This window comes from Carcharodon carcharias, chromosome 1 (genome assembly GCF_017639515.1).
Source record: "Carcharodon carcharias isolate sCarCar2 chromosome 1, sCarCar2.pri, whole genome shotgun sequence".
NCBI classification, from domain to species: Eukaryota; Metazoa; Chordata; class Chondrichthyes; order Lamniformes; family Lamnidae; genus Carcharodon; species Carcharodon carcharias.
Window position 1 is genome coordinate 169,315,107 of NC_054467.1, and position 11,846 is coordinate 169,326,952.

Consider the following 11,846-nt stretch of genomic DNA (forward strand, 5'->3'; position numbering starts at 1 on the left):
TGGTCCTATTTGTGCTCCATCAAATGGATATAAAAGATGTCATGGCACTATTTGAAGAAGAGAAAAAGTGTCAGGCTGACACTTATTTCTCAAGTGACATCTTGAAAACAGACTATGGTAATTTACCTCATTGTTGTTGGTGCAACACTGTTGAGCTGAGGCAGGGGTGGATTTGAGCAATTTCACAGAGGCGGTCAATAGTTTGAGCACGACCTGGTTCATTCAGAACTTAGATAGTTGCCAGGGAGGATGGAGCCAATGGCTGGCCATGCATTTGAGAATTAACTAGTTAGAAATAATTCTCACCAGCAGACTGAGGCCCACTTTGTATCAGGGTTGAATTCCAGTTCACTTAAAGTCACTGAAGTTGGTCCAAGTTGAGTGCAATGCCTGACCTGGCGGCTGCGACGAAGGGCGGTGTGTCCCGTAAGGCGTCGAAACAGTCGCTGATTAAAGTCACCAAGAAGCTGCCTAAGAAGCGGAGAAAATCTCGCAAGCAGAGTTATTCCATTTACGTGTACAGGGTGCTGACCCAGGTCCACCCTTCCACCAGAATCTCGTCCAAGGCCATGAGTGTTATGAATTCCTTCGTTATCGACATTTTTGAGCGCATCGCCTCCAAGGCGTCGCACCTCATTCACTACAACAAGCGCTGCACCATCTCGGCCCGGGAGATCCAGAGCGCCGTCCGCCTCATGCTGCCGGGGGAATTGGCCAAACACGCCGTCTCCAAAGGCACCAAAGCGGTCACCAAGTACACCAACTCCGTTTAGGTCGACAATTCTGAAGATTATATAAAAAAAATAAAGTCACTGAAGTAGCAGAATCAATAAGCGAGGAATTGTCCTTGTCCCAGCCATCCCTTGCTTAAAACCTATTACAACTCTAACTTTTCCTAATTATGCAACAGACTCCACTATCAAACAGCTAATCAAACCAAACTCAGCCATGAGTGTTTTCAATTTAATGATTAGCAATCTTGTTAGTCAACCAGCACAATGACTAAATTACACAATTACTAAATTATGCACAATTTTCAACAATTACACAAAAATTGCTCAGCTACCAATTAAACAGCTATCAGTGTTATAATCATTAGCTCGTGAACAAAAATAACTTAGCACTCACCCACCTGCTCCAGTTCAAACTAATCAATGTGGCTGCTAGAAATCTGAAATAAAAATAGAAAATGCTTGAAAAAAAACTCAGCAGGTTATGGTAGCATCTGTGTAAAGAGAGAAACAGTTAATGTTTCAGGCTGATAACCTTTAATCAGAGCTGGGAAAGGTTAGAGATGTAATAGGTTTTAAGCAAGGAATTGGCCTTGTCCCATCCACCCCTTGCTTAAAACCTTTTACATCTCTAACTTTTCCCAGTTCCGATGAAAGGTATTGGCCTGAAGCATGAGCTCGGTTTCTCTCTCTACACAGGTGCTGCCTGACCTGCTGAGCTTTTTCTAGCATTTTCTCCTTTTATTCCCGTTCAAGTTAAACTCCCTTTTCTCAATCGAACTGCCTGCTCACTCTATTGGCCAATCTCGCACTTATACATTGTAAAATTATTGATATTGATCAATTGGCCTTCATTGGCTGATAGAATGGCCTTTAAAACAAGTGTTTATTCATAACAGGAGTCATGAGTATTGCATATATGAAAAGGCCATTTCATATCTTTGACCTTTGTCTCCCTTGTACATAGGTAATTCATAAGCTTGTATTCTATTTCCCTGAGGAATATGATTGTTCAGTCCTTTTTGATAGTTCGTCTCAATTTCTGTATTTAGGCTTTGCCTAACTGGTGTCCCATTTATTCACCTGAACTTTCCAGATGTCCCATACGCTACTGGGCTTTTTCAATATCTGGCTGAAAATATTTCTATTTGCTATTGACCTCATTTAATAGTTTATTCTGTCATAAAACATATCTGGCATGCCAATGTCATCTGAGTGACTCCAAACAAAATGGAATCTTATGCACTGCCCTGTAGCAAGATGATAATGTAAAGGAGAAGTCTTTAGGTGGAATTTTCCCAGATTTGCACTAAGTGCGGTAGCGGGCGGGTAAAATGGAGTCCGATCCACTGATGCAAACAATGGGTTTTCACGCCAAATCATCCTGAGCACACCTCATTATTTATTCACACCCATGAAACAGGCCATCTCCAAGGTGGGCGGGCTCTTGTTCGCCTGCTCGCCATCACCCCGCTGTTGCATCACACCGGCTGCCATCTTCAAAAGGCAGCTGCTAGCAAAGCACTCATCACCACCAGCTCACCACTGCTGCATGGGAGACATGGCCAGCAAAGACAAAAAGACTGCAGCTCCCCCGCTTCAGTGCAGAAACAAAAACCTCGGTGGGACCGAGCTTTAGAGTAGCCTTGGGATCACAATCTGGTGAGCACATCGCACTGTCTGATCCACAGCGGGTGGAGGCAGGGACTTCCCAGGTGCCTGGCACTTGGGGGAATGCTGAAGGCCAGAATGTTGTTGACTCCAAGTCAGATGAAGAGTCTCTGGACTCGGTCATGTCACAGTTGCTGGAGCTGCAAAGGCAAGCTCGGCAACATCAGGAAGGGATGTCCGCTGCACTCCTCAGATTGCAAGGCATGATGGAGGAGTCTGTCCATCTTCAGGCTGAGGTGATAGCACCGGCATTGTAACGCACCGAGGTCAACACTGGCAGGATGCTGGCCACCATGGAGACCTAGGTCCAGGACGAGGGTGCCTCTGTCACACAGCAGGACCCCTAAAGCAGTTTGGGGCCCACCAAGTCTTTGTCCTCCAGAAGACGCCCACCAAAGTCATCACAGTCAGGGCGCCACAGTCAGCATGCTGCCTCCGCTTCTGATGTGGACATCCGGGAAGCATCAAGACGCAGTGGCAGGGTTAGAAATGTTAGGTAAAAGTAGTTGCACAGCCTGGGCACGGATGTTGATCACTTGAACATACTGTTCACTATTGTCAATAAACTCCTAGGAATGCCTCCCTGCCTATGGCTCCTTGTTCTGATGAGCAGTGTTCTTGTCACTCAGATGTGAAACCTTTCTGCACAAGATAAAATGCAGGTGTCTCAGTCCAGGGCCTCTTCCCTGTGCTCTGTGCGGCCTTCAGACCACAGTGATGGTCCAGCCTCACACGCCCTGGAAACATCACTAATGCCTGCACCTCGGCATTGCTGGTCATTGCTGCCAGAATGTAGTGGACAGGTGCCACAGAGTTCTCTCATTCTCTCTGTGTGCTCTCAGCACCTTTAAGGTGGGGGTGGCCCCCATCTCTTCAGCATCTGTGACCAGTGATACCCTACACCAGCTCCTGAATGGCTGAGGTGCTGAAGGCGGACACAGCATCAGATGTGTCTAAAGCTTCATAGCTGCATCTCTGAGATGGCCCTGATCATGGAGCACAAGTGAACTGCCCCAAGCCAGAGAAGAGTCAGACATTCTCAGAGACTATGTGAAGATCTATAGAGTGTCCTCACTGCATGTTGTCATCATCCTCCTGCGATCAAGTGACTATTAGGGCCTCCACTGCAGCTCCATGACTGGAGCATTCTCACAGAGGGCATTAGTGCTGCCATAAGCCAGACTGGAGTCAAATGTTCACACCTGTGATGTGAGGATCTATGGGGACACCATAGTCTTCAGCATCCTCCACAAATCTGGCAGCTATGAAGGCCTACCTCGTCTAGCCAGTGCGAGAGCCTCATCCCTGTCATCTTCACCACCGAGGATCCCCTCACCCTCATCCCAGTCGGTGTCCACCTCATCAGAGACCTCCAGCTCCGTCTCCTCCTCAGCCGGCTCATCTCCTCGTTGGAGCACCAGGTTGTAAAGGGCGCAGCAGGTGACTATGATGCGTATTGCAGGGTTCCACCAGAAAGGTCCAGGCACCCGGAACCACATCTTCAGCATGCCAGTGGTTTTCTCCACCAAGTCGCGGGTTGCAGCATGAGCCTCATTATACCATCACTCTGCTGTAGTCTGAGGCTGCTGCACGGGTGTCATCAGCCACAGCCTCTGCGGGTAGCCCTTGTCCCCAATGAGCCAACCCTGCAGCCTCTGTGGACCCTGAAAAACTTCAGGGATCTGAGAGTGACTCAGGATGTAGGCGTCGTGCACAGTCCCTGAAAACCGTGCGCATACCTGCAGGATGCGTTTCTGTTGGTCGCATACCAGTTCAGTGAGCGGAAGCCCTTGCGGTTGATGAAGTCCACCGAGTGTAGCAATGGAGACCTGAGTGCCACATGGGTGCAGTCAATCCCACCCTGCACCTGTGGGAATCCCGAGATCAGGGCGAATCCAATGACCCTTGCATTCTGGCTGTCCCAGTCCTGGGCGAAATGCACAAATTTGTGTGCCATGGAGAAGGTGGCATCCGTGACCTCATGGATGCATTTGAGGGTGCTGGATTGTGAAATCCCAGGGAGGTCACCTGTGGAGCCCTGAAAGGAGCCACTGGCACAGAAATTGAGTGCTGCAGTCACTTTCACAGCCACTGGCAGTGGATGCCCTCCATGTCCCCTTGGTGCCACGTCCTGCAGTAAGAGGCAGATGTGAGGCACCAGGTCACTAGATGTGCGCAGTCGTCGTTGACACTGGTTCTAGATCATTGCAGGAATGGTAGATGACGTCTATAGACCCTGGATGTTGCTAAGTGCTGACCAGTCATTCCTCGTTAGCGTTTGTGGGAGCCCCTACTGCCCCTTCCTCATGAGATTGCTGTTCCTGCTTTTGTGCAGCCAGGAGCCTTAGTTGCTCTCTCCTCCATCTCTGACAGTCTCTGTAGGCCATCAGGCATACGGCTAGGTCACCAGGATCCATGATCCTGACATGGTCCTCCTGCAGCATGAAAGAGAGAGAGACATAGTTATCATGACCCTTTCCTTTCCTGGCCCTGTGTGACTGCCCCTTAATGCTTCCCAGAGAGTGCTGGTCACCCCTTGGATGGTCAGAGGTGAGTGCGCTGCATGGCTGCCCTGTCAGCCTGCAACAAGCCCCAACCCAGATGCTGAGATTGCAAGGAGCTGTGAGCACCTCTAGCAGTGACTGCTACATGGCCAGTACTGGCTACATGTGCCGTCCAACTGCTCTGCGGTCCAATAAAGTGGTGGTGGACTCAGTATGTGTGCCAGGGTGATGGAAGGGCAGGTGAGGGTGTTAGTTAAGGTATGGAGCACTTGGTGGCCCTTTGGTGTCTCCACGATGCTTGCATGGGCAGGCAGGCTAGGAGCCTAACACCAATCATATCACTGTGGCTGCACCTGAACTGTCTCAGTTTCAGAGGCATGATCAGTTTATACAGGTGTCCCTAATGTATGGCCACTTCCCTCACTTACCCTGGCCTGACTGTGGGATCCAGCGCCAGGAGAGCACTTGACCCCCCAACACCAACAACGGTTGCCTCCGAGGCTGGCCAGCACTTGCCCCCAGACCCCACCCCTCCCCTCCCCTCAACACTCACCTCCGAGGTTGGCCAGCGCTTACTCCCGCCCCACCCCAGCGCCCCTGGGGTCTGTAAACAACAGGAGAACACTGCTGCTCACTCGCCTCAGTTCCCCCAAAGTGAAGGCTGCCATGTGCACGTCGCCTACGTGCTGTTGTGAAACATGTCGATGTGCTTTCCCGCCGACATGGATAGACAGTACGGCGGGGTTCCAAGAGCCTGATTGGACGGCCTTTTAATTATATGCTGATGTATTACAATTAGCTTCCTGCTGACCGATGGTGGGGATGGCGGGCTGAGTGAAAGAGTGCGACTTGCCTTCACGCCATTGTGAAGCAGGTCGCACCATATTTTCTGCACACGCCTCCTATCACACTCGCTGCCTGTGGGCTTGGAAAATTCCACTATTTACCACATCTATACAGTTAAGTTTCAGATGATAGGGATTGTGGGCTTATAAGAACTGCCTTTTATGGTGACCATGCATAAAACAATTAGGAAGATCTGTATCACATATTGCAGTTGCTTTACTTTTTATCAATGAAATTGCAGAACTCACATTTTCAAAGTGCCTTTAAAAAAACTGTGATGATTGAACTTCACTTCAAGGTCACTCACTGTATATCACTGATTTTCTGGGTTGAAGCGCTGCCGTAGAAACCCAAAATAATCTATAGTCCTGTTGGTGAATTAACTATTGAATACTGAAGGTGAGAATGAAAAATTAATCAGAGAAAACATTAGATTTTCTTTCCTTGACAAAAGTTAATTAAAAATTACGCTGGTATGTAGTCACATATATATTATCGATTATAAAGGAGACTCATAAATAAATATGATTGCTATTTGCAAGAGGATTTCTGTCCATTTCATGAGAGATAAAAGCCTCAATTTTCCAACAATGGAGTTGAAGTGGGTAATGAACAGGATTGCTGGCTATGCCAACAGCTCGGAGTGGAGGTCACCGTAAACTTCCCAACAGGACTCCCTCCTCCAATATCAATAGACTACTGACCTGCTAAGTTTATCCAGAGTACCTGACCTCTAGCACACCTGGCTGAGTGACAGATATCTGAGTGAATCATTAGTCCATATAGGCTGTGGTTTATCTCCGAAGGGAAAGGTGCAGTGATGACAGAAAATTTGACAAATCTCTCACAGTTAGAGGTACAGCAGGAAGGTGTTACTTTTGTTGCTGAAGAGTTGCAGGTCCTGTTGCTGGATGTGCACCAGAGAAATGTGGCTACCTACTGTTGGGAGGGCGTTGGTTACAGAATGGTGTCTCTTAAAGAAGTCTTCGTAGTCTTTAATACGTTAAAAATAAGTCTTTATTAATAAGTAGAACTATGTACAGCAAAGGGACAGGCAAGGAGCTATCCCCATGCTTAGATCTTAACCCGATTCTGCTCCACACTACACTGAGCCCTGGGTGGGTCATGTGCCTTCTTACATTATTGTGTGGATGGTACTGTACTCAGTCCCAAATTAACCCTGTATGTGCCAGACCCTTAGACTACACCTCCCTCAGGTCCTTATTCATTGTATATGGAGTTACACTAGTTTACTTTTTACCTTACATTGTTATCAATCGCATGCATTTACATTGCTATTACCACATTATTGCTATCACTACATTACTGCTATTACTGTATTAGCATTATTAAAACATTCCCACTACCCCATCTCCCCCCTTCAAGTCCTTGAATTTACAGGTTCAGGCAGTGTGGAGGCCTTATAACTCTTCCATATCTTGTTCACCCTTCCATCGGAGGAGCAGTAGGCTCCGTTGGTTCTGGTCCTTCCTGTTGGCTTGGAGGTTGGAATCGCATCTGGGCATGCTTTCATCCTTTTTTTCCATTCCTTCATGTTGAACTACACTTGGTCAGTTCAGCTGTTGCACTGATTGGTGGTTGCTGCTGCTCTAACTTATTTCTTGCAGAGTTGATGAACATTGTACTTGTCTCCATGGTGCATCTTTTGATTCTTCTGTTGTCGCGTCAGTCTTTGCAATTTACATGGATGTTCACGTTTCAACAATTTCAACATTTGCACCTATTTCACAATTTTAGCCAAATTTTTGGTTACGTTCTTCTTTTCCATTTGTTTTTTGAGCTTATGAGTCTTCATTTGGCTTGGCAACTACACTGGTAATTTGAGTTGTCTTGGTCTCAGACTTATCTGTGGAACTCTTATATAAGTTTGACCAACTTCACCTGGGCATTCAGTTCTGTTTGGAATGTTTTTTGCCTGGTCACCAACTCTTTCAGTTCACTCATTAGATCCTCAATGTGTTTCTTAGAATTTTCCGTCTCTGCTTTTAAAGTCTGGCTTTGCTCTTCCATAGAAAGTATCTTGTCCATCATGTTGTTCAGGTTGGATTGGAGTACAACAATTTCATCAGTTTTGGTCATTAATTCTGCATTTAAGCAACTGTTCTGATTCTTTGGCAATTCCTTCTCTAGTTCCAGGCATTTTCCATGACGTTTATAAGAGACACCTGATGCTTGAAGTCCATCAATTTTTAATTGAAGGCCTATCTTTATTGAAGTTGTTTGTGCAAGTTCAGCATTTAAACATTTCAAGTCCTCTTTCAGTTCTATTACCTGTGAGCAACATTCCAGTGTTCTTATCAGTTCTCGGTATTCCTTAACAAACAAATCTTTTGTAAGTGAAAGTTGATACCCGACACTGATCAGTTTTGTCTTGGCAGAATATAATTCCTCAGTGCTATCCTTCAAGCTCACATTCAGTAGTTGCATTCTGACAATGTTTTAGGGACACCTTAGGTTCTTTCTGAGAACTTCTACTCTCATTTGCCATTCTATGTTCTTGATTTTCATCTCTTCCTACATCTCTTTGGAAATGTAATGTTTTTCCAAGGTTCCTTCCCAATGTGCAGCTGGTTTCTTCAGCGCAGCAGTCTTTTTCTTAGACCTTTCGGCTTCCTCCCAGAAAAGTGAACATTCCTGAGTCTTCTCTGACAACTGTTTCTTCAGTGCTTTCAGAGTGACATTAAATTCATTTTGTTTCACTTCGGAGGAACAAACTCTAACCTGATGGATCCTTGTAGGGCGTGAAGGTCCTTCAACAGGTTTTCCTTTTCATTGCGAAGCTCAATTACTTCATCTTGAATTTTCTTGTAATTTAGCAGTTTCATTTAATCTGTTTCATGTTCTGCCATTCTGCTGCTCAAGGTAGTCTTTATTCAGTTATGTTAATACAGAAAAATAGAAAATAGGAGCAGGAGTAGATAATTCGGCCCTTTGAGTCTGCCCCACCATTCAACATAATCATGGCTGATCCTCTATTTCAACACCCTACTTCCGTGTTCTCCACAAACCCCATGATGCCTTTAGAGTCCAGAAATCTATTTATTTCCTTCTTAAATATATTCAGTGACTTGGCCTTCACAGATTCACCACCCTCTGAGTGAAGAAGTTTCTCCTCATCTCAGTCCTAAATCATCTGCCCAGTATCCTGAGACTATGACCCCTTTGAAATTGAGATGGCTGATGTCACGCCGACAGTTCTCAATGAAAAAATCAGGTAAGAGGCCAGAAGGAAGGGTCCAGGTGGAGGGAGAATACTGGAGATGGGTGAAAGGATCCATGGAACGGGGGGAAGGACTCCTGCCCAAAGAAGCGAGCACAGAGACGAAGGTGGCGGAAGAAGAGTTCAGCATTGTACCGAGCTCAGAATTCATTGAAGTGATGGCATAAGGGTATGAAACTGAATCCTTTGCCAATTACTGAACGTTCAGCATCGGAGAGGGGAAGGTCAGGGAGTATGGTGAATACATGGCCAGGGCAGGGATTAGAAGATGGGATGAGGTAGAAGGACAGGAAGGGGTGGAAGGTCCTGGATGGGCATTGGTGTCGATGAGTTGTTGGAGCTTGCATTCCTTAGTACCTGAAAGAAAGAGACAAAGTTTCTTGTTAAGGCGTCGGATGAGACGAGGAATAAGATGAAACTGGGGGCAAAGACAGCTTAGAGATAGGGTGAATCGGTACTGCTGGAGGGAGCGGTCGAGTGTGTTCATATGGCAGCACATGGCATTGAGTGTGGATCTCAGGATCATCTGTGATCAAAGGATCATCCTCTGCCATTTCCGACAACTCCAGCATGATGCCACCACCAAACACGTTTTCCCTTCACCCTCCCTGTCGGCATTCCATAGGAACCGTTCCCTCCAGGACACACTGGTCCACTCCTCCATCACCTCAACTCCCTCCCACTGCACCTTCCCATGCAATCGCAGAAGGTGCAACACCTGCCCCTTTACCTCCTCCCTCCTCACTGTCCAAGGGCCCAAACCCTCCTTTCAGGTGAAGCAGCACTTCAACTGCACCTCCTTCAATTTAGTCTACTGCATTCACTGCTCCCAATGTGGTCTCCTCTACATTGGAGAGACCAAACGCAGACTGGGTGACCGCTTTGCGGAACACCTTCGGTCTGTCCACAAGCATGACCCAGACCTTCCTGTTGCTTGCTATTTCAACACACCACCCTGCTCTCATGCCCACATGTCTGTCCTTGCCTGCTGCACTGTTCCAGTGAAGCTCAATGCAAACCGGAGGAACGGCAACGCATCTACTGATAAGGCACTTTACAGCCTTCTGGACTTAACATTGAGTTCAACAATTTCAGACCATGAACTCTCTCTCCATCCCCACCCCTTTTTGATCCCCTTTTTTTAATATTACTTTTTATTTTTTAAATATTAATTTTTATTTAATTTTTTCCACTTATTTTCATTATTAATACTTTTTAAAATTTATTCCCATTTTTATTCATTGTTTTATACCCAACTTTTAGCCTATTTTTAATCTCTATTCCCACCATCGTCGCCTCCCTCCACCCCACTCCCACTAGGGCCATCTGTCACCTTCTAGAGTGCTTACCGTGGTCCGACCATTATCACATTCTGCTTTCCACTCTTAATGTCACCATTAGCACTTCCTTTAGTCAGAACCACCACTATTAACAATTCTTTGACCTTTTGTTTATGACATCTTTTGCAATTTCTCCTTTGCCTCCACCTATCCCTGGCCTTCTATCCAGCTTCACCTGTTCCGCCCCCTTAATCAGTTTCATCACATTTCTACTTCCCTTTAGCTCTGGAGAAGAGTCATACGGACTCGAAAAGTTAACTGTATCTTTCTCTCCACAGACTGCTGTCAGACCTGTTGACTTTTTCCAGCGTTTTTTGCTTTTGTTTCAGATTTCCAGCATCCGCAGTATTTTGCCTTTACCATTTAAATAATACTCTGCCATTCTATTTTTCCTACCAAAGTGGGTAACTTCACACTTATCCACGTTATACTTCATCTGCCATGTGTTTGCCCACTCAGTCAACCTGTCTAAATCATCTTGAAGCCTCTTAACACCCTCTTCATCATTCACATTCCCACCAAGTTTCATGTCATTAGCAAACTTGGTAATATTACACTTGGTTCCCTCATCCAAATCATTGATATATAGTGTGAATGGCTGGAGCCCAAGCACTGATCCCTGCAGTACCCCACTAGTCACTGCCTGCCATTCTGAAAAAGAGCCGTTTATTCCTACTCTCTGTTTCCTGCCTGCTTACCAATTCTCAATCCATGTCAGTACATCACCCCTAATCCCATATGTTTTAATTTTACACACTAACCTCTTATGTGGGACTTCATCAAAAGCTTTCTGAAAATCCAAATACACCACATCCACTGGCTCTCCCTTATCTATTCTGCTAGTTACATTCTCAAAAAACTTCAGTAGGTTTGCCAAACATGATTCCCCTTTCATAAATCCATGTTGACTTTGTCTAATCCCACTGATATTTTCTAAGTGTAGGTACTGGTGAGTAAATTAGATAAGTGTAATATTTTTAAAGTTCCTATACTTGGAATTATCTGTGAAGTGCCAGGAATAAGGGAAATTTAGGGCCAATATAATAAAGTAATATAAATAATCCAAACTAGAATAAAGTTAACTTAAGGGAAGTAGAATTAATACATGGCAGGGCAGCTCAGTCAAGTGGAATGCGTGTTCTGTTATATGTGCGAAGTTATGGACGCTACCAGTGTCCTAGACAACCACATATGCAGGAAGTGCTGTCAGCTGCAGAAACTTGAGCTCCAGGTTTCAGAGCTTGAGCAGCGGCTGAAGTCAATGAGGTGCATCTGCGAGGCTGAGAGCTATGTAAATAGCACATTCAGAGAGGTGGTCACACCGCAGCTTAAGGGCCTGGAGACAGAGAGGAAATGGGTGACCATCAGGCAGTCCAAGAGAAGTAGGCAGGTGGTGCAGGGGTCCCCTGGGGTCCCGCTCACAAATTAGTTTTCCATTTTGGAAGTTGGTGAGGGCACTAATTCCTTGGAGGAATGCAGTCAGAGCCAAGTTTGTGGCACCGAGAGCGGCTCG

At 46.0% G+C, this 11,846-nt stretch overlaps 1 protein-coding gene across 1 annotated transcript; it reads left to right on the forward strand.

Moving 5' to 3' along the window:
• The first annotated feature begins 386 nt into the window (after nt 1-386).
• LOC121275647 (late histone H2B.L4-like) lies at nt 387-773 on the forward strand. Its single transcript, XM_041183156.1, has one exon. The coding sequence runs from the start codon at nt 387-389 to the stop codon at nt 771-773; it is 387 nt and encodes a 128-aa protein (XP_041039090.1).
• The last annotated feature ends 11,073 nt before the right edge of the window (nt 774-11,846 follow it).